The sequence below is a fragment of the Pongo abelii genome, chromosome 1 (genome assembly GCF_028885655.2).
Source record: "Pongo abelii isolate AG06213 chromosome 1, NHGRI_mPonAbe1-v2.0_pri, whole genome shotgun sequence".
Classification (NCBI taxonomy): domain Eukaryota; kingdom Metazoa; phylum Chordata; class Mammalia; order Primates; family Hominidae; genus Pongo; species Pongo abelii.
In genome coordinates, this window is record NC_071985.2 from 181,877,251 (window position 1) to 181,897,500 (window position 20,250).

Genomic DNA, 20,250 nt, shown 5'->3' on the forward strand with positions numbered 1-20,250 from the left:
TCACCTGAGGTCAGGAGTTCGAGACCAGCCTGTGCAACGTGGTAAAACCACGTCTCTACTAAAAATACAAAAAATTAGCCAGGCGTGGTGGCGGGTGCCTGTAATCCCAGCTACTTGGGAGGCTGAGGCAGGAGAATTGCTCGAACCCGGGAGGCTGAGGTTGTAGTGAGCTGAGATAGTGCCATTACACTCCAGCCTGGGCAACAAGAGTGAAACTTCATCTCAAAAAAAAAAAAAAAAAAAAAAGCTAATGATTATTTGAGCCTTCAACAAATTGTAATCTTCTTCATGGTGGAGGATCTTACCTCAATATTGGTGGCTGCCCACTGATCAAGGTGTTAGCTGCTGAAGGTTGGGGTGCCTGTGGCGATTTCTTAAAATAACACTGAAGTTTGCCACATCAATTGACTCTTCCTTTCCTGCACGATTTCTTTTAGCATGTGATACTGTTGATAGCCTTTTACCCACACAAGATAGTCTTTGAAAATTGGTATCAGTCCTTTCAGATCCTGCCACTACTTCATGAACTAAATTTATGTAATATTCTAAATCCATTGTTCTCATTTCAACAATGTTCATAGCATCTTCACCAGGAGTACATTCTATCTCAAGAAATCACTTTCTTTGCTTATCTGTAGAAGGAACTCTACAGAGTTGGTTCCTGTTTTATCATGAGATTGCAGCAATTCAGTCACATCTTCAGGCTCTACTTCTAATTGAAGTTCCCTTACTAATTTGTAACCACGTCTGCAGTTACTTCCTCCACTGAAGTCTTGAATCCATCAGTAATCCATGACGATTGGATGTAACTTCTTTCGAAGTCCTCTTACTATTGCTGTTTTCACCTCCTTCCATGAGTCACACTGTTTTTGTTTTGTTTTGTTTGAGACGGAGTTTCACTCTTGTTGCCCAGGCTGGAGTGCAATGGAGCTGTCTCAGCTCATTGCAACTTCCGCCTCTTGGGTTCAAATGATTTTCCTGCCTCAGCCTTCCAAGTAGTTGAGATTATGCCCGCCACCACGCTCAGCAAATTTTTTGTATTTTTAGTAGAGACAGGGTTTCACTATGTTGGCCAGGCTGGTCTCGAACTGCTTACCTCAGGCAATCCACCCCGCCTCAGCCTCCCAAAGTGCTGGGATTACAAGCATGAGCCACTACACCCAGCCTGAGTCACACTGTTCTTAATAGCATCTAGAATGGTGAATCCTTTCCAGGAGGTTTTCAGTGTACTTTGCCCAAATCCATCAGAGGAATGGCTGTCTATGGCAGCTATAGCCTTATAAAGTGTATTTCTTAAATAATAAAACTAGAAAGTCAAAATTACTCCTCGATTTGCAAGAATTACTGCCTGGCTGCAAGAATGGATGTTGAGTTAGCAGGCATGAAAACAACATTCATCTCCTTATACATCTTCATCAGAGCGCTAGGTGACTTAGGTGCATTGTCAGTGAGCAGATTTTTGGGTTTTTTTGTTTGTTTGTTTCTTTTGAGACAGTCTCCCTCTGTTGCCCAGGCTGGAGCACAGTGGTGCAATCTCAGCTCACCGCAAGCTCTGCCTCCCAGGTTCAAGCAATTCTCCTGCCTCAGCCTCCCGAGTAGCTGGGATTACAGGCACATGCCACCAGACACAGCTGATTTTTGTATTTTTAGTAGAGACAGGATTTCACCATGTTGGCCAGGCTGGTCTCGAACTCCTGACCTCAAGTGATCTGCCCGCCTTGGCCTCCAAAAGTGCTGGGATTACAGACGTGAGCCACCGTGCCCAGCCTAGCCAGGAGTATTTTGAAAGAAATCTCTTATCTGAGCAGTGGGTCCCAACAATGGGCTTAAAATATTCAGTAAAACATGCCTTAAACAGCTGTGCTGTCATCCAGGCTTTGTTATTTTATTTCTACTGTCAATTTATCTTAATTCATAAGGGCCTTAGGATTTTCAGAACGGTCAATGAGCATTGGCTTCAACTTAAAAGTCACCACAGCTGCATTAGCCCCATAGGAGACTCAACCTGTCCTTTGATGCTTCAAAGCCAGACATTGACTTCTCTTTAGCTATGACAGTTGTAGATGGCATTTTCTTCCAGTAGAAGACTGCTTTGTCTACATTGAAAATCTGTTGTTTAGTGTAGCCACCTTTATAGATCAATTATCTAAGCTAGACTTCTGGATAACTTGCTGCAACTTCTGTATCAGTACTTGCTAAGTTTGTTTTCCTTCTTTTTAAAATCCTTTTGTTTGTGAAATGAAGAATGGACTTTTTTTTCAGTTCCTATGGTTAAGTTGGGAAGCCTGTTCTCGCCCTATTTATGTATTTATGTTGGTTTGTTTGTTTTGTTTTGTTTTTAGTTACAACAACGTAAGTCTTTTCCTACATTGTCTTCTTAAATGTAATTCCACTTGACATGAAAACTTTTAATTATGAGAATATGGAGGAGGAGAATTAGTTATTATTATATAGGTCATTCAGGTCAGTGGTTCCTAAATATCTTTTAAACTTTATATGGGGAAAAAGAGATATGTATGTAGGTTTTTAATGTATTTATTTAATTAGTTTACTTGTTCATAAAATCCCAACTTCTGGAAACTACTGAGATTCCGAGAGGTGATGTTACATACCCAAGTCACAAACACAAGACATTTACCCACCTTACTGGTACCCTTCTACCCTTATTATTTTCTTCCACTAGGTAGAATTCCATCAGGCAAAAAGATTGATCCTACGGAACAGGGGAATTGTTAAGCTTTCAAAATAAATAAAAACATGCCAGTAAATTTTTGTTCTTAAATGTTATATGATATATAACTCTACTCCAACCTCTAAAATATACTTGTTATGATAGGGATAGAAGTATATTAAATATGGCCGGGCGCGGTGGCTCATGCCTGTAATCCCAGCACTTTGGGAGGCCGAGGCAGGTGGATCACAAGGTCAGGAGATCGAGACTATCCTAGCTAACACGGTGAAACCCCGTCTCTACTAAAAATACAAAAAATTAGCCGGGCGTGGTGGCGGGCACCTGTAGTCCCAGCTACTTGGGAGGCTGAGGCAGAAGAATGGCATGAACCCAGGAGGCGGAGCTTGCAGTGAGCTGAGATCGCACCACTGCACTCCAGCCTGGGCGACAGAGCAAGACTCCATCTCAAAAAAAAAAAAAAAAAAAAGGAAGTATATTAAATATTTTATGGCTGGGCGAGGTGGCTTACACCTGTAATTCCAGCACTTTGGGAGGCCGAGGCAGACAGGAGTTTGAGACCAGCCTGGCCAACATGGTGAAACCCCATCTCTACTAAAAATTCAAAAATTAGCTAGGCATGGTGGCATGCACCTGTAATTCCAGCTACTTGGGAGGCTGAGGCAGGAGAATCTCTTGAACCTGGGAGATGGAGGTTGCAGTGAGCCGAGATCATGCCACTGCACTACAGCCTGATCAACAGAGCGAGACTCCATCTCAAAAAAGGTATGTTAAGTATTTTGCCTCACATTGAGATCTTGTTAGCATTTGCTTCTGGTGAATAGACACATTGCAGACTGTGAAAGAAAACTAAGGAAAGCAAATTTAGAATACTTACTGTTTTTTGTTTTTGTTTTTGTTTTGTTTTGGAGACAGAGTTTTGCTCTTGTCACCTGGGCTGGAGTGCAATGGCGCAATCTCAGCTCACTGCAACCTCCACCTCCCGGGTTCAAGCGATTCTGCTGCCTCTCCCTCCCAAGTAGCTGAGATTACAGGCACCCGCCACCATGCCTGGCTAATTTTTGTATTTTTAGTAAAGACGTTGGCCAGGCTGGTCTCGAAGTCCTGACCTCAGGTGATCCACCCGCCTTAGCCTCCCAAAGTGCTGGGATAACAGGCGTGAGCAACCATACCTGGCAGGATACTTACTTTCTACATGTACTTTATAAAAATTATTTTTCCATTTTATTGTGAGATTAGTTTAAGTGCCAGAAATTTTTTTGTGTGGAATATTTTACTAACTCCTGACAGAAAATGTAGAACTTCCCAACTGTTAATTAAATCTTTATAACATCCTGAGGATATAGAAGGGAGCTCATGATCTCCCTAGAGCATCTTTGACTCCAGCAGGAGTAAAATACCCAGTAGGTTTTCCTTTTTACAGGCAATGACTCAGGCTAAACGTATATATGTTCATGTATTTACGTAGCCTCTGCTTTCTTTCATATTTCTTCTCTTAATTTTCATCATTTCCAAAAACCACAAGCTCTAACTGTCTTTCAAGTTCACTTATTTTATTTTTATTTTTTTTGGAGATGGAGTCTTGCTCTGTTCACCCAGGCTGGAGTGCAGTGGTGCAGTCTCTGCTCACTGCGACCTCCATCTCCTGGGTTCAAGTGATTCTCCTGCCTCAGCCTCCCGAGTAGCTGAGATTACAGGCGTGCACCACCACGCCTGGCTAATTTTTGTATTTTTAGTAGAGACAGGGTTTCACCATGTTGGCCAGGCTGGTTTTGAACTCCTGACCTCAAGCCATTTAATTGTGTCTTTGAAGGTAAATAATATATGGAACTGGATCTCAAATCCTTAGAATGCCAGAACTACAGGTCCAAAACATGATGCACTATTCTCAGCAGAGTTCAGAAGGGTCAGAAGTCAAGGTGTTATGAGGCAGAGAACACATGAAATTCGTGCATTCCATTTAGCAGCCCCCATGAGACCAGAAATAGACCCCATGAGTCTTTGAAGATGGGGATAATTCAACTTCTGGTTTTATACATAAAAGAATGAGGAGTACCAAAAATGTTATGTTGAAATCTCTTCATTTTTCTCATACAATCTGAAGCCTGAGCTATCTTATCCTCAACTCATAGCAGCTGATGCTGCAGTTTAGGTTTGAGATCAGTCCCTCTATCCATTCAAGAGTGACCTGAGGCATAGAGCTCTAATCAGGACAGCTTTTTAACAAGAACCTTCTAGTGACATACTGATTTAGTTTATAAGATTTTAATTTACAAATTTAAAAAGCTACATCTTTAACTTTTTCTCCTTTTTCTTTTCTTTCTTCACATCACTCTTTTCCTTATCTATATCTTACTCTTTGTCATCTTTTCTATCCTTTTTGCTCCCTTCTGTTTCCTGCCCTTCTTTCTTCTCTACATCCTGATTGGCAATCTTGTTGTTGATGAAGTTGTGCAGGGCAACTATGGAATGTGTCAGGGAGGCAAAGTACCCCACCGCCATTTGGTCGTTGGTCTTCAGGTACAAGGCCTTGACAGACTGCTGCAGGCTGATGTCTGGCAGCAGATTGAAGACTTCCTGCAGCTAATGATCTGGTGGTTGATTGGCAGCTTGCCTGTGACTGTTTTTTCCAGGTAGCTCCTGATATCCAGAAGCTTGGAGTTCAGTCTCCTCAAACCATGGACCTCTTTGTGATCAGCTGGGAAAGACTGTCCACTGTAGCATCTTTGATGTCTTGTAACAAGTGTTCAGCTCCAGCTGCCTCAGCTTCCTCTGCTCCAGTTTCATTGGCCGCATGCTCAAATGTTTTTGAGGTTGGAGTGCCATCATCATGGACTTCTCTCACTGAAATATATGCTTCTGTGGGCAGCCCCAGATCCTTTAGTGTCAGTCAGTAATACCAATACCGAGTTAGGTTAGTGTCTTTTCTTGAGTTCATTGATGGCAGTGTTATTCTTGTGTAGTTTAGGGCCTGTGTGGTACCACCCAACTATTCTTTGGCATTAATTTTCTTAAACATTCCATACATGTTTTCCAAATAATCATGGTCTAAAAACCAGACAGAATGATTTTTGTCATCTTCATCAAAAGGGACTCCAGAACTGTTGGATACATCAAGTACTTTTGTCTGCCATGACCCCAAAAGCACACCAACAATGCACTTCTGGTTTCCAACCTTGCTGATTCGGCTGAAATGATCCACCACACTGAGCAGCACTGGAAGGTGGACCACTGCCTTCCGCACTGCCAGCTCTGACATCTTGACACACACCGCCCACTAGGCCTAGCTCCCTGCAACCCACAAACTCCAGCAGTAGCAGCAACTCCTGTGAAGACTACTTAATTTTTTAATGAAAAAAATGTGTGTGCATGAGCAGGTATGAATTTATGTATAGTCATGCATTGCTTAATGATGGGAAAATGTGAGAAATGTGTGGTTAGGGGAACATCAGAAAGTATACTGACACAACCTGGATGGTGTAGCTTACTACACACCTAGGCTATTTGTTATATAGCCTGTTGCTCCTAGGCTACAAACTTGTACAGCCTTGAATACTATACTGAATACCGTAGGCAGTTGTAACACAGTGGTAAGTATTTATGTATCTAAACATATCTAAACATAGAGTAAAAATTCAGTATAGAAAATAGAAATGGTACACCTGTATAGGACACTTAACCATGAACGGAGCTTGCGGGGCTGGAAGTTGCTCTGGGTGAGTCAGTGAGTCAAGTGATCAGTGAATGTGAAGGACTAAGACATCACTGTACACTTACACTACACTAAATTTATAAAAAACATTTTTCTTCGATAATAAATTAACCTTATCTTACTGTAACTTTTTAACTTCTTAAAACTTTAAAAATTTTTTGAACTTTTTGACTCTTGTAATAAACCCTTAGTTTAAAACACTATACAGCTGTACAAAAATATTTTTTCTGTATATCTAAACTTTGCCTACTTTTAAATTGTTTCTTTTTTTCTTTTTTTTTAACTTTTAAACTTTTTTCTTAAAAGTAAGATGATGCAAAAGAGAAAAAAGAAGGAAAAAAAATTAATACACAAACACACATGAGCCTAGGCCTGCACGGGGTCAGGACCATCAATATCACTGTCTTCCACCTCCACATCTTGTCCCACTGGAAGGTCTTTGGGGGCAATCAAACACATGAAGCTGTCATCTCTTATTTTAACAATGCCTTCTTCTGGTATATCTCCTGAAGGACCTGCCTGAGGCTCTTTTGCAATTAACTTATTTTTTGTATAAGTAGAAGGCGTACACTCTAACGATTGGCTGGGCACAGTGGCTCACACCTGTAATCCCAGCACTTTGAGAGGCCACGGTGGGTGGATCACCTGAGGTCAGGAGTTGGAGACCAGCCTGGCCAACATGGTAAAACTCAATCTCTACTAAAAAATACAAAAAAAATTAGCTGGGTGTGGTGGCATACACCTGTAATGCCAGCTACTCGGAGGGTGAGGCACAAGAATCGCTTGAACCCGGGAGGTGGAGGTTGCAGTGAGACGAGATCGCACCACTGCACTCCAGCCTGGACAACAGAGCAAGATTCCATCTCAAAAAAAACAAAATAGGGCGGGCATGGTGGCTCATGCCTGTAATTCCAGCACTTTGGAAGGCTGAGGTGGGTGGATCACCTGAGGTCAGGAGTTCAAGACCAGCCTGGCCAACATGGCGAAACCCTGTCTCTACTAAAAGTGCAAAAATTAGCCAGGCATGGTGGCACGTGCTTATAATCTTAGCTACTCAGGAGGCTGAGGCAGGAGAATCGCTTGAACCCAGGAGGCGGAGGTTTCAGTGAGCCAAGATTATGCCACTGCACTCCAGCCTGGGCTACAGAGTGAGACTCTGTCTTTAAAAAAAAACAACAGCCTAACAAACAAAAGAATAATAAAATAACGATTAAAAACTATAGTATAGTAAATATGTAAACCAGTAACATAGTTGTTTATTATTATTATCAAATACGGATTGAGCATCCAAGGTCTGAAAAATCTAAAATTTGAAAATCTAAACCTTTTTGAGCACTGATATGATGCTCCAAGGAAATGCTTATTGGAGCATTTTGGGTTTCAGGATTTTTGGATTTGGAGTACTCAACTTATAAGCATATACAGTGCAAATATTCCAAAATCTGCAAAAATCTGAAATCCAAAACACTCCTTCTCCCAAGCATTTCAGATAAGGGATACTCAACCTGCATTGTGTACTCCACATAATTGTGTGTGCTATACTTTGATACGACTGGCAACACAGTAGGTTTGTTTACACCAACATCACCACAAACACATGAGTAATTCATTGGACTATGGATATTATGATGGCTTTGAAGTCATTAGGTGATAGGAATTTTTTAGCCCAATTATAATCTTACTGGGCCATCATCATATATGTAGCCTGTTGTCGACCAAACATTGTTATGTGGCACATGTCAAGATTTCTGGTAGATAGCTGTTTTTCAGGGAATTATTTGTGAGCCTTAAAATTGGTTTCCCTTATTCCTTGTTATTCAGCTGGTTGTGCTAAGAAATGTTATGATATTTGTTTGGAGGATTCTTAATAGACAGTTTCTGTCCCTTTTTTCTTTGCATATTTTCAACAAATATGAGCACCTCCTATTTTCCAGACCTTGTGCTAGGCCTTGAGGATACAGCTGTGAACAAAACAAAGTTCCTGTCTTCATAGAGTTTGTATAAGAAAGATAGGCAATGAACAAATATATGTCAAATACTGATGAGTACTGTGATTAAATCAGGGTAAGGGATAAAAAGTGATACACCTAAAATGTAGCTTTTTCATGTACACCTTCACCAAAAACCATATCAGCATAGCATGATCTCAAATATGTAAGAAAAAAATATCAGGAATAAAGGCTGTTAAAGAAGTATGCTGAAATATTCATAAGGGTTATTTCTGATAGTGAGATTTAGGGATGATTTTTAAATTATACTTTTATATATTTTTCCAAAGCATTCATTACCTTTATTCTTTGGGAAAAGGCGGTACTAATGAGGTCATGTGTGCACTTAAAGCCCAGTTCTGCTGGCTCATAGCCCCTGTATGCACCAAGAGGAAGAAAGTCACCTGCATGGTTTCTCTAAAAGTGTTTCTGGAACTCCCCCCAGCAGGTATCTCACGTGTGATCTGAACAAGTTCAACTCATTGAGTCCTTCTGCTTTCTGAACGGGCCTCTGCCTCATATCAACCATGATCAGTATCTGAGAAAGTTATTTGTCATTCATCTAAGATTTGTCTTTCCGCAGTGTTTAGACTAGTGCTAAATAGGTCATTTATGAGGAAAGTGTAGAAAAACTCTTTAGTAAGGTACTATATATTCTTCATATAGAAGTGTCCTTTTTTAAATTAATTTTGTTCACAATATATGCTTCACAGTATTCCAGTCAAATCTGACCTAACTGAGGCTATTGCACACATGTTGTGACTTGTAAAGGCTGTGGGACAGGACAGAGAAAAGGCATGAAGCAAATTTTCAGTCCCACAAGTGAAACGAGCCCAACTCTTTTTCCCTTGTCAGCAGTCAGGGAGAGCATCTTCACCCCACTCAGGCTGCGCCTCAGCTATCTCAGCATCAGAAATAACAGGAGCCGGGCACGTGGCCTATAATCCCAACACTTTGGGAGGCTTAGGCCGGCAGATCGCTCGAGGTTGGAAGTTTAGAGACCAGCCTGGCCAACATGGTGAAACCCTGTCTCTACTAAAAATACAAAGAAAGAATTAGCCAGGTGTGGTGGCACACACCTGTATTCCCAGCTACTTGGGAGGCTGAGGCGTGAGAATCACTTGAATCTGGGAGGCAAAGGTTGCAGTGAGCTGAGATCATGCCACTGCACTCCAGCCTGGGTGACACAGGCAAGACTCCATCTCCAAAAAAAAAAAAAAAAAAAGAAACAAAAAAAAAATAACAGGAAAAGGAGAGAAAGAAGGGAAACCCTGAAACTACCTACGATGAGGCTGGGCCCCAGGCTGAGGATTCAGCAGATATGTATCAATGAAAAGGCCATCTTTTATAGCTAGAATTATAGGATTTCCTATAACCCTGAACTTCCCAACATCCTCTTCAGGATCAGAGTTGCTGGTATATCCCTAAAGGCCTGATTTCTCTATGCTTCCACCCACTCCTTTTTCCCACTTGGGCTACCCTTTGCCTACAGCTGTCTTGGTGATGAAATGTTTGGTAACAAAGCAAACAAAAATAGTGTATCTTCTTTGCTCCTCTTTTTATGTCCAAGATATACTCATTTTTAGAGATATGGGCACACTTTACACATTCAAATAGGCGGGTAGGCACACTTTTGTTCTAAGAATAGTTTGAGGAGAACTTTTCCTTTTTTTTTTTTTTTTTTTTTGAGACGGAGTCTCGCTCTGTTGCCCAGGCTGGAGTGCAGTGGCGCAATCTCAGCTTACTGCAGCCTCCACCTTCCAAGTTCAAGTGATTCTCCTGCCTCAGCCTCCCGAGTAGCTGAGATTACAGGCGTGTGCCACCACGCCCGTCTAAGTTTTGTATTTTTAGTAGAGACGGGGTTTCAACGTGTTGGCCAGGCTGGTCTCAAACTCCTGACCTCAGGTGATCTGCCCGCCTCGGCCTCCCAAAGTGCTGGGATTACAGGCATGAGCCACCGCGCCCAGCCTGAGGAGAACTTTTCTGTGCCTCTTTGTCTTGCCTTCTCTTTTGCAGTTCTTTCCTTGCCTTCCTTTCCAACTGTTTGCTTTGTTTCTTTCCATCTTCCTATATCAGGCAGCAATTCCTATAAACATTCTTTGACGTTATTGGTAGCCCCTACACCTGAATGGGTGAAGCCTATCTCAGAGCAGATCATTCATTCCAGCTGAAAATGTTAGTCTGCTTGGTAAGTGCAATGTGATGGAAGAAACAACTTCTCAGGCCTGTGAAACATTGATTAAATATACTTTGTTTGTTTGTTTGTTTGTTGGAGACAGACACGCTCTGTCACCCAGGCTGGAGTGCAGTGTCATGATCTCGGCTCACTGCAACCTCCGCCTCCTGGGTTCAAGCGATTCTCCTGCCTCAGCCTCCCAAGCAGCTGATATTACAGGCACGCACCACCACGCCCAGCTAATTTTTTGTATTTTTAGTAGAGACAGGGTTTCGCCATGTTGGCCAGGCTGGTCTCGAAATCGTGGCCTCAAGTGATCTGCCCACCTATGTTTTCCAAAGTGCTGGGATTACAGGCATGAGCCACTGCACCTGGCCTGTTAAATATACTTTTGTAGTTACTGTTCCTTCTGCCTGGTAGCCTGGTTTATCTTCCCCGTGTTTATCTATTTGGTAAACTCCATTTTTTACTCAAAAGATTTTATTTAAAAGCTAAATGTAATGTCTTCTTTCTCCTTTTCCAGATTCACCCAGGCAGTTAGTGACTCCCACTACAGGTTTTTCATACCTCTCTCGTAACCCATATAAGACTGTTTTATTATTATTTGTTTACATATCTTTTACTAGACTGAACTTTTTCAAGAGTAGGAATTTGTATCATTTTATTTTCTCAGACTTGGTATATGGTCAACAAATGTTTGTTGACTGTCTATTCTTCTTTGGATAGGACCTTATTCCCTGTTTTCAAGGACCTTACCATCTAATAAGGGTGATCAATTACAGGTAACCATGGTACAAACTAGAATGCCATTAGTGCCGCAGAGAAGGAAAAAAATTACTTCTTGCTGTGGGAAGTAGTGACACCTAAGTTACTCCAGGGTTTGTTGATGAGGTAGCATTTGAAATATGCCTTGAAGGATGAGTGTGAAATGTGGCATTAATGGTATTATATTAGCTTTTTGTACTTCTTGATGTCTTTATTAGCAGCGATTTAAGTTCATAGGAGCTATATTATTTGACATGTGTTCCAAAGCCTTACCTATAAATCATCTAGTTGTTACTTTACCTGTACTTTACCTATAAATCATTACTTTATTTGCTATTACTTTACCTATAAATCATTCATCAGTTGATTTATACAAAGGAATACATCTTGTGGGGTTATCAGTATACAGTCTGTCTTTGTGGGTGTCAGTTATAAATTCAGGAATTAATATTTGAGATTGTATGTTTTCAACTGTCTGAATGTGATTAACCAAAAGAAAACATGAGATTTGATGCCTTGGCTGGGTTTGGTGGCTCATGCCTATAATTCCAGCACTCTGGGAGGCTGAGGCAGGAGGATCACTTGAACCCAGGAGTTTGGGATCAGCCTGGACAACATGGCAAAACCCCATATCTACAAAAAATACAAAAATTAGTCAGGCATGGTGGTGCATACCCGTAGTCCCAGCTACTCAGGAGGCTGAGGTGGGAGGATCACTTGAGCCTGGGAGATTGAGGCTGCAGTGAGCCATGATCGTACCACTGCTCTCGAGGCTGGGTGACAGAGTGAGACTCTGTCTCAAAAAAAAAAAAAAAAGTCTTACTGTCCTGTTTCATTTATTTTCTTTATTCATTTTAGTCACAGACCCCTTTGCTTCTGTTTTTGGGAATGAATCATTTGGAGATGGATTTGCTGACTTCAGCACATTGTCAAAGGTAATCTATAGTAATTAATGGGAAGGGAAAACATACTGTGTTTCCACCAAAAGAGCAACCCTCCTTTCAATTACATAGTCCTCTCACAAAGTTGCAACTTGATTTCAGTAAATCACAGCAAATGTTGATTTCAGATAGAAATGAAAGATAACATATAAAGTAGACATATTTCTTTATATAACTAGACTGTATTGATGGTAGTGGTAATTATAATTTTCTATTGGCATGTTTGCTTAGCAACTTCATATTTAGTCTTCTGTCTTTTTAAACATGTTTCTCCCAATTGAACCACATTTTCCCCCTGTTGACTGTCTGGGTCAATAGGTGTAAAATCTGGGTTTTTATTTCGTCCTCTCTGTATTGGTTACTTGATTTTATGTTCTGAGGTTGTTAGGGCCAGTATTAAGGTAATTAATACACAAAGTCCAGTACTAAATGTCCACAGTACTAAATGGCTGTGGTATTGATTCGGGCTAAGAGAAAAGGAGGATTAGATTGTTGGTTCCTTGGTTCTCAACTGAGGGTTATTTTGCCACCAAAGGAACATTTGGCAATGTCTAGAGACCTTTTTGGTTTTCACAATTGAGTAGGAGATGCTACTCATATCTAGTGGATAGAGATGAGGGATGCTATTTAATACAGTCCACTCTCTAGCCCCCAACAATATGCAATTATGTCCAGCCTGAAATGTCACTGTTGAGCATTGCCTAAATAAATTAAAATTGTGAAGTCTGATTCATTATAGAAAAGTTAATCTTTTGTTACGTATTTGAAAGGCAGGGTCTTCAGACACACATTAAGATTTATCATTCCGGCCAGGCGCGGTGGCTCATGCCTCTTATCCCAGCACTTTGAGAGGCCAAGGCAGGTGGATTGTCTGAGCTCAGGAGTTCAAGACCAGCCTGGGCAACGTGGTGAAACCTCATCTCGACCAAAAAACACAAAAAATTGGCCAGGCATGCTGGCACGCACCTGTAGTCCCAGCTGCTCGGGAGGCTGAGGCGGGAGGATCACATGAGCCCAAGAGGCAGAGGTTGCAGTGAGCCTAGATTGCGCCACTGTACTCCAACCTTAGAGTGAGACCTCATCTCAAAAAAAAAAAAATGATCCTTTTGTGGGATCAGTTTGCTTCAAAAAATTGACTTTCAGGCTGGGTGCAGTAACTGAAGCCTGTAATCCCAGCATCTTGGGAGGCTGAGATGGGAGGATTGCTTGAGCCCAAGAGTTTGAGACCAGCCTGGGCAACATAACGAAACTCCATCTCTACAAAATAAAAATTAAAAAAATAACTAGGCGTGGTGATACACACCTGTAGTCCTAGCTATTCGAGAGGCTGAGGCAGGAGGATCCCTAGAGCCCAGGGGCTCAAGGCTGCAGTGAGCTATGATTGTGCCACTGCACTCCAGCTTGGGAGACTCCTGCCTCTTAAATTTAAAAAAAAAAAAAAAATTGACTTTCATATTGTCTTTATAGTTTGTCAAGATGCCATTTTCCTTGCATTAGTATTAAATCTTACATTTAAGTTCATTAGGAAGTATGGAATCCATTTTTTTCCTTTGATTACCATTTAGATCAGATATTCATTTGCGGAAAGGCATACAGTCCCTTTAAAATGGGCCTCAGGTGGTTTTGCATTGAATATTTCCTGAAGCTTGACAAACCTTTAATCTAGATTGAGCTGTTTTTGGTTTGATCTGTTAATCTTAATAAGTAATGATGTTAGAATCATTCCTCATATAGAATAACTTTTTTTTCAAAAATTTCTCCCATTGGGATCTAATTAAACTAAAGAGCTTCTGCACAGCAAAAGAAACTACCATCAGAGTGAACAGGCAACCTACAAACTGGGAGAAAATTTCAGCAACCTACTCATCTGACAAAGGGCTAATATCCAGAATCTATAATGAACTCAAACAAATTTACAAGAAAAAAACAACCCCATCAAAAAGTGGGAGAAGGACATGAACAGACACTTCTCAAAAGAAGACATTTGTGCAGCCAAAAAACACATGAAAAAATGCTCACCATCACTGGCCATCAGAGAAATGCAAATCAAAACCGCAATGAGATACCATCTCACACCAGTTAGAATGGCAGTCATTAAAAAGTCAGGAAACAACAGGTGCTGGAGAGGATGTGGAGAAATAGGAACACTATTACACTGTTGGTGGGACTGTAAACTAGTTCAACCCTTGTGGAAGTCAGTGTGGCGATTCCTCAGGGATCTAGAACTAGAAATTCCATTTGACCCAGCCATCCCATTACTGGGTATATACCCAAAGGACTATAAATCATGCTACTATAAAGACACATGCATACGTATGTTTATTGTGGCATTATTCACAATAGCAAAGATTTGGAACCAACCCAGATGTCCAACAATGATAGACTGGATTAAGAAAATGTGGCACATATACACCATGGAATACTATGCAGCCATAAAAAATGATGAGTTCATGTCCTTTGTAGGGACATGGATGAAATTGGAAATCATCATTCTCAGTAAACTATCGCAAGAACAAAAAACCAAAAACCACATATTCTCACTCATAGGTGGGAATTGAACAATGAGAACACATGGACACAGGAAGGGGAACATCACACTCTGGGGACTGTTGTGGGGTGGGGGGAGTGGGGAGGGATAGCATTGGGAGATATACCTAATGCTAGATGACGAGTTAGTGGGTGCAGTGCACCAGCATGGCACATGTATACATATGTAACTAACCTGCACATTGTGCACATGTACCCTAAAACCTAAAGTATAATAATAATAAATAAATTAATTAAAAAAAAAAATTTCTCCCATTGGACCCTGAATGCAAAGGTTAAAATTTCAGTGTTCTCAGAATTAAAATAAATAAAACTGTATAATACTTAAATCATTATTCTGAATGCTACATGACTGCCACAATTTGCTTGATATAGCCATGTATAACCATTTCTTTTTAAACAAAGGTCAACAATGAAGATCCTTTTAGTTCAGCCACATCGAGCTCTGTCAGCAACGTAGTGATTACAAAAAATGTATTTGAGGAAACATCGGTCAAAAGTGAAGATGAACCCCCAGCACTGCCACCAAAGATCGGAACTCCAACAAGACCCTGCCCTCCACCACCTGGTATGAGAGTTGGTACTTTTCTTCAGTCAACTACATGGCTTTTCTCTTTCTGAAAAGTATTGTGCGGAACTTACTTATATAAATGGCTTTAAGTGAAACAAGTCAAACATGTCAGAAGCCTGCTGCTGTCATTCATTCTGACCTAACTGCCGAATTACAAACATGCTCCTAAGAGGTCAGCATGTATAAATTTCATGAGCTGTCTTTCTGCTAAGACCTTTTTTCTTTTTTTTTTTTTTTAACTTAATCATTTCAGAGAGGCAATAAATGGAAAAGGGAAAGTGTCAAGAAAATCTCTTTGCCTTTTGGAAACATTGATTATCCATTTGAATAGCAGTTTCCTGTACTTTGGTGTTTTAATTATAATTTATTTAAGAGAAGATTGTTTCAAAGTCCTTTTCCTGTAAAGTATAAAGTCTTCCTTAAATCCTTTAATGTGAGAATATACGGCCTCTTTAGTATCCAGAATTCAGCAATACAGTGATTTGAAACAAAGTATTGGTTTTCTTGAAGGAAAATGGTATTTTAGCTAACTTAAAATATTCCTTTTTTTTTTTTTTTTTTTGAGATGGAATCTCGCTCTGTTGCCCAGGCTGGAGTACAGTGGCAACTGTACCCTCAGCCTCCTGTAACTTCAGCCTCCTGGATTCAAGGGATTCTCCTGCCTCAGCCACCCAAAGTAGCTGGGATTACAGGCATGATCCACCATGCCTGGCTAATTTTTGTATTTTTAGTAGAGATGGGGTTTCACCATGTTGGCCATGCTGGTCTCTATCTCCTGACCTCAAGTGATCTGTCCACCTCCGCCTCCCAAAGTGCTGGGATTACAGGTGTGAGCCACTGCACCTGGCCAAGACTCTTTTCTAATAGTGATTTTTTTCTTATTTTTGTTTGTTTGAATGTATGATTAGTATGTGTGTGTATGTATATGTTTAGCACTATACAAAGGAAAGTTTGTTTTGTTTTTAGGTCATAATAAGTGGCTAAAAGGATAATTCCTTGAGTAGTTGTAGTGCTGTTGGGGTATTATGTGAGAAGACACATTTTAGTATATATTTTTTTAAAATCATACCTCATTCCTTGGGAAATTTTCAGTCTCAGTAGTTACAGATTCATATTGCCTTTTCATCATAACCTTTCCATGGTCTTGAGCAGATAGGTTTTTTTTCTTTGACTGAAAGAATAGCATGTACAATTGTAAATACCCGATAATCTGTTGAAAAATCAGGTAAATGAGTTAAGTGATTCCTTCTAAGGAAAGGTAGCTTATGTCATACATTTCTAGAAGTGGGGTTGTCAGAATATATTTAAAAATAAATAATGGTTAATTTGCACATTTAAGTTTTTGTAGCTTGCATGATGCCAATAGTGAGGTTGTTTTTTTAAATCTTAAGTAAAATAATATGCTAGTGCTTTTGCTAAATCTAAGAATCTTCAGCCAAGTTGATTGTATATCATTGTAAAAAGATTAAGGAAAAGACTGGTTTGTTGGAAAGAGCACTAAACTGGGAGTCTAAAAATCTGGGTTCTGTTTCTGGATGTTCCCTGACTAACTATGATCTTAAGTGTATAATTTCATATATCTGACCCTTGGCTATTAAATGTTGGCAGTAATTCTAATTTTGCCTACTTTCACAGGATTATTGGAAGGATCCATTGAGATATGAGCATCTTTTCTAAGCAGCTACAGTGATGGAATCTGTTATGATTGCTATTACCAGCTTATGCATTTTAGGAAAAAAATATATTTGGAGATATTTTGACCCCTATCTTTATTATCTTTTCTTCAAGAAGTACTAAGTTTAAGTAAGACTTAGAGAACTTGTTTGAAAATGGTAATGAATTAGTGAGTGACTAATAGGACAGCATACTATTGCTTGGTCAGAGATTATTTGATCAGCAACCACAAAGATTTAGTCCCTGGGCCTCAAAACATTTTTTCTTCATTTTGAAATACAGTAAATAACAAAAAATTGGCAGGATTTTACTACGGTAATTTAAAAATTTTATGCTTCTAGGTATTGTATGTAGAACTAGAGAAAAATCAGAAGAATTTTCCCATTTTTCAGAGGTCATTTGCTCTTACTGCCACTAGTGGACAACTGTTATCAGGCTGAGGGCTATAACAGCAGAAGCAGGCCATTTCTGTCTTTATTCTTTATTATTCTCCTTCTGTTTAATCCATTCGTCTCTCCTTTTGGGAACATGCTGCTTGGGTGTGGCTAGGGGATGGTGGGATTCAGTCTTTGGACAAAAATATGATTCCTGGCCCATCCTTGCTTTGCTATTTGTTTCATTAGCTGCACATAGCTGGAATCTATTTGAGAGAACGTGTGTGAAGAATTTGAGGACAAATTGTTGGTGTAGCCACTTTAAGACAATATTAAGAATGTGTTTTAGGTACTCAATCATCCTCTACCCACAGTACTTTAATGCTATCTGTGTACATGTTCTTGTGTGCTTGTGTTTGCTGTATTTACTGGTTGAATTAATTGTAATGATTTTGATCCAGGGAAAAGATCCATCAACAAATTGGATTCTCCTGATCCCTTTAAACTGAATGATCCATTTCAGCCTTTCCCAGGCAACGATAGCCCCAAAGAAAAAGATCCTGAAATGTTTTGTGATCCATTCACTTCTGCTACTACCACTACCAATAAAGAGGCTGATCCAAGCAATTTTGCCAACTTCAGTGCTGTAAGTACTGTGAATGAGCTGTTTGGGGGAAAAATCTTTAAAGAGTTTTCAGAGATTATTTTGGAGCCTGCCAAGTTTGCATTATTTTAACTAAATTTACCAAGATACTAAAAATGATCTTTCATTCTTCCCCCAAGCAAAACCTCTGTTTGATCCTGTTTTGACAGTTCTACGGTTGTTCCAATCCACAAATGATTTTAGTAGTCCCAGTTCGTGTCATATACACAAGTTGTTTTGTAAATCTTTCTCTTAGTCTTGGTAATGTAAGTAAAATCCTAACAGTTATTATTTTGTGGATGATTATGGGTGATGGTGATTTAATGAACAATTATAGAGTCATTGCTGTCTGCCCACTAGATGAATAATGCCAGTAATAAGTTTGTGTATTTGCAGCTGTGTATGTGTGTTTGTGTATAAAGTTTTAATGATTTCTGGAGACCAGTCAGCAAATATTATATGAGAGGATAGGGCCAGAGATTCTTTGAATAGAAAGTAAAACTATTAAACTTATATAGTAGCTTTTTAAAAATGTAAATGCCAGTTTTATGAAATAAATAAATAAATAGTTGTCAGGATTTAAACAATCTTTATTTGGAGGGCTCTAATTCACTAACTTCTCATATTTACTCTGATCTTTCAGAGATGTCTAAAGTAGGAAGATCATTAGAAACAATGGAAGGGTGCCGTGATAACAGCATAAGCAGGGCCTATAAAATCACAGAAATGGGGCAACCAACCATGGAGGTATCAGTCTAGAGAGACATAAAGCAATGTCATATATTCCATCATTATTCAGTAAAAAAAGTTATTTTTTAATAAAATTCTTAGACTGGCTAACAAATTTTCAGTTTCGCAGTTTTTTCAGGCAAAATAACCTTCGTTATCACTGCCTGTTCTATAAAACAGGAATTTTCTTCTATTTATCACCTTATGCCCTTGAGATGATTTTGGAAATAGATCTGGTGACCAGGTAACTCTGCCTAATATTTCCCTCCTCAGTGTAGCATTGGGCCATTCAACTAGTTGCTTTATCCCTGCAGCTGTTTCTAGTTAGAAAGGAGGTAGTCAAGAATCTGCATGCAGGCCGGGCGTGGTGGCTCACGCCTGTAATCCCAGCATTTTAAGAGGCCAAAGTGCTTTAAGCACCTGTAGTCCCAGCTACTTGGGGGGCTGAGGTGGTGGAGGTTGCAGTGAGCCGTGATCATGCCACTGTACTCCAGCCTGGGTGACAGAGCCAGACCCTGTCTCCAAAAAAAAAAAGAATCTGCATGCAACTAAGACAACTGAGCTCCCAGCTTTTGAATCTGTACTCTTAAGTTCTGGTGGCTTCTCTTGACTATGAAGGAGCAAAATAGGAATCAATATTTTGAATATTGTAAAAATGGAGTGTCAGAATTATACTGACCTTTTTTTTTTTTTTTTTTTTTGAGATGAGTTTTGCTTTTATTGCCCAGGCTGGAGGCGTGATCTTGGCTCACCACAACCTTCACCTCCCAGTTTCAAGCAATTCTCCTGCCTCACCCTCCCGAGTAGCTGGGATTGCAGGCATATACCACCACACCTGGCTAATTTTGTATTTTTAGTAGAGACGGGGTTTCTCCATGTTGGTCAGGCTGGTCTTGTACTCCTGAGTTCAGGCGATCCACCAGCCTCAGCCTCTCAAAGTGTTGGGATTACAGACGTGAGCCATTGCGCCCAGCCTGACTTAACTTTCCTTTTTTTTTTTTTTTTTAAGACAGAGTCTTGCTCTGTCACCAGGCTGGAGTGCCGTGGCGTAATCTCAGCTCACTGCAACCTCCACCTCCCAGGTTCAAGCAATTCTCCTGCCTCAGCCTCCCAAGTAGCTGGGACTACAGGCACGCGCCACCACGCCTAGCCAATTTTTGTGTTTTTAGTAGAGACGGGGTTTCACCATGTTGGCCAGGATGGTCTCGATCTCTTGACCTTGCAATGCGCCTGCCTTGGCCTCCCAAAGTGCTGGGATTACAGGGGTGAGCCACTGCATCCAGCCCAACTTAACTTTCATTAGATGGAATTTGATTTGTTTCAAGCAGAGAATCAAAAATTGGCCTTTTTAGGAGGTTATAATTCTCTTAGTGTAAAATAGCCCTCTGGTAGTTTGTGGCATTTAATATCTTAAGTATGGTTTTAGCAAGTCAAACTCTTG

The 20,250-nt window shown here is 40.2% G+C and overlaps 1 protein-coding gene and 1 pseudogene across 18 annotated transcripts in view; one reads left to right on the plus strand and one right to left on the minus strand.

Moving 5' to 3' along the window:
* Nucleotides 1–20,250, plus strand: part of EPS15 (epidermal growth factor receptor pathway substrate 15) — a 161,989-nt gene that overhangs the window by 137,923 nt on the left and 3,816 nt on the right. For 16 of the 18 annotated variants that reach the window (XM_054554884.2, XM_002810828.5, XM_054554869.2 and 13 more), the window contains 3 exons: nucleotides 12,189–12,265; nucleotides 15,224–15,386; nucleotides 17,899–18,083. In XM_054554884.2, the coding sequence (XP_054410859.1) occupies nucleotides 12,189–12,265; nucleotides 15,224–15,386; nucleotides 17,899–18,083 (425 nt within the window). The remainder of the gene's footprint in view (nucleotides 1–12,188; nucleotides 12,266–15,223; nucleotides 15,387–17,898; nucleotides 18,084–20,250) is intronic. The other 2 variants (XM_063719012.1, XM_054554888.2) reach the window with 1 other exon arrangement.
* LOC103892626 (26S proteasome non-ATPase regulatory subunit 7-like) lies at nucleotides 4,988–6,708 on the minus strand (annotated as a pseudogene).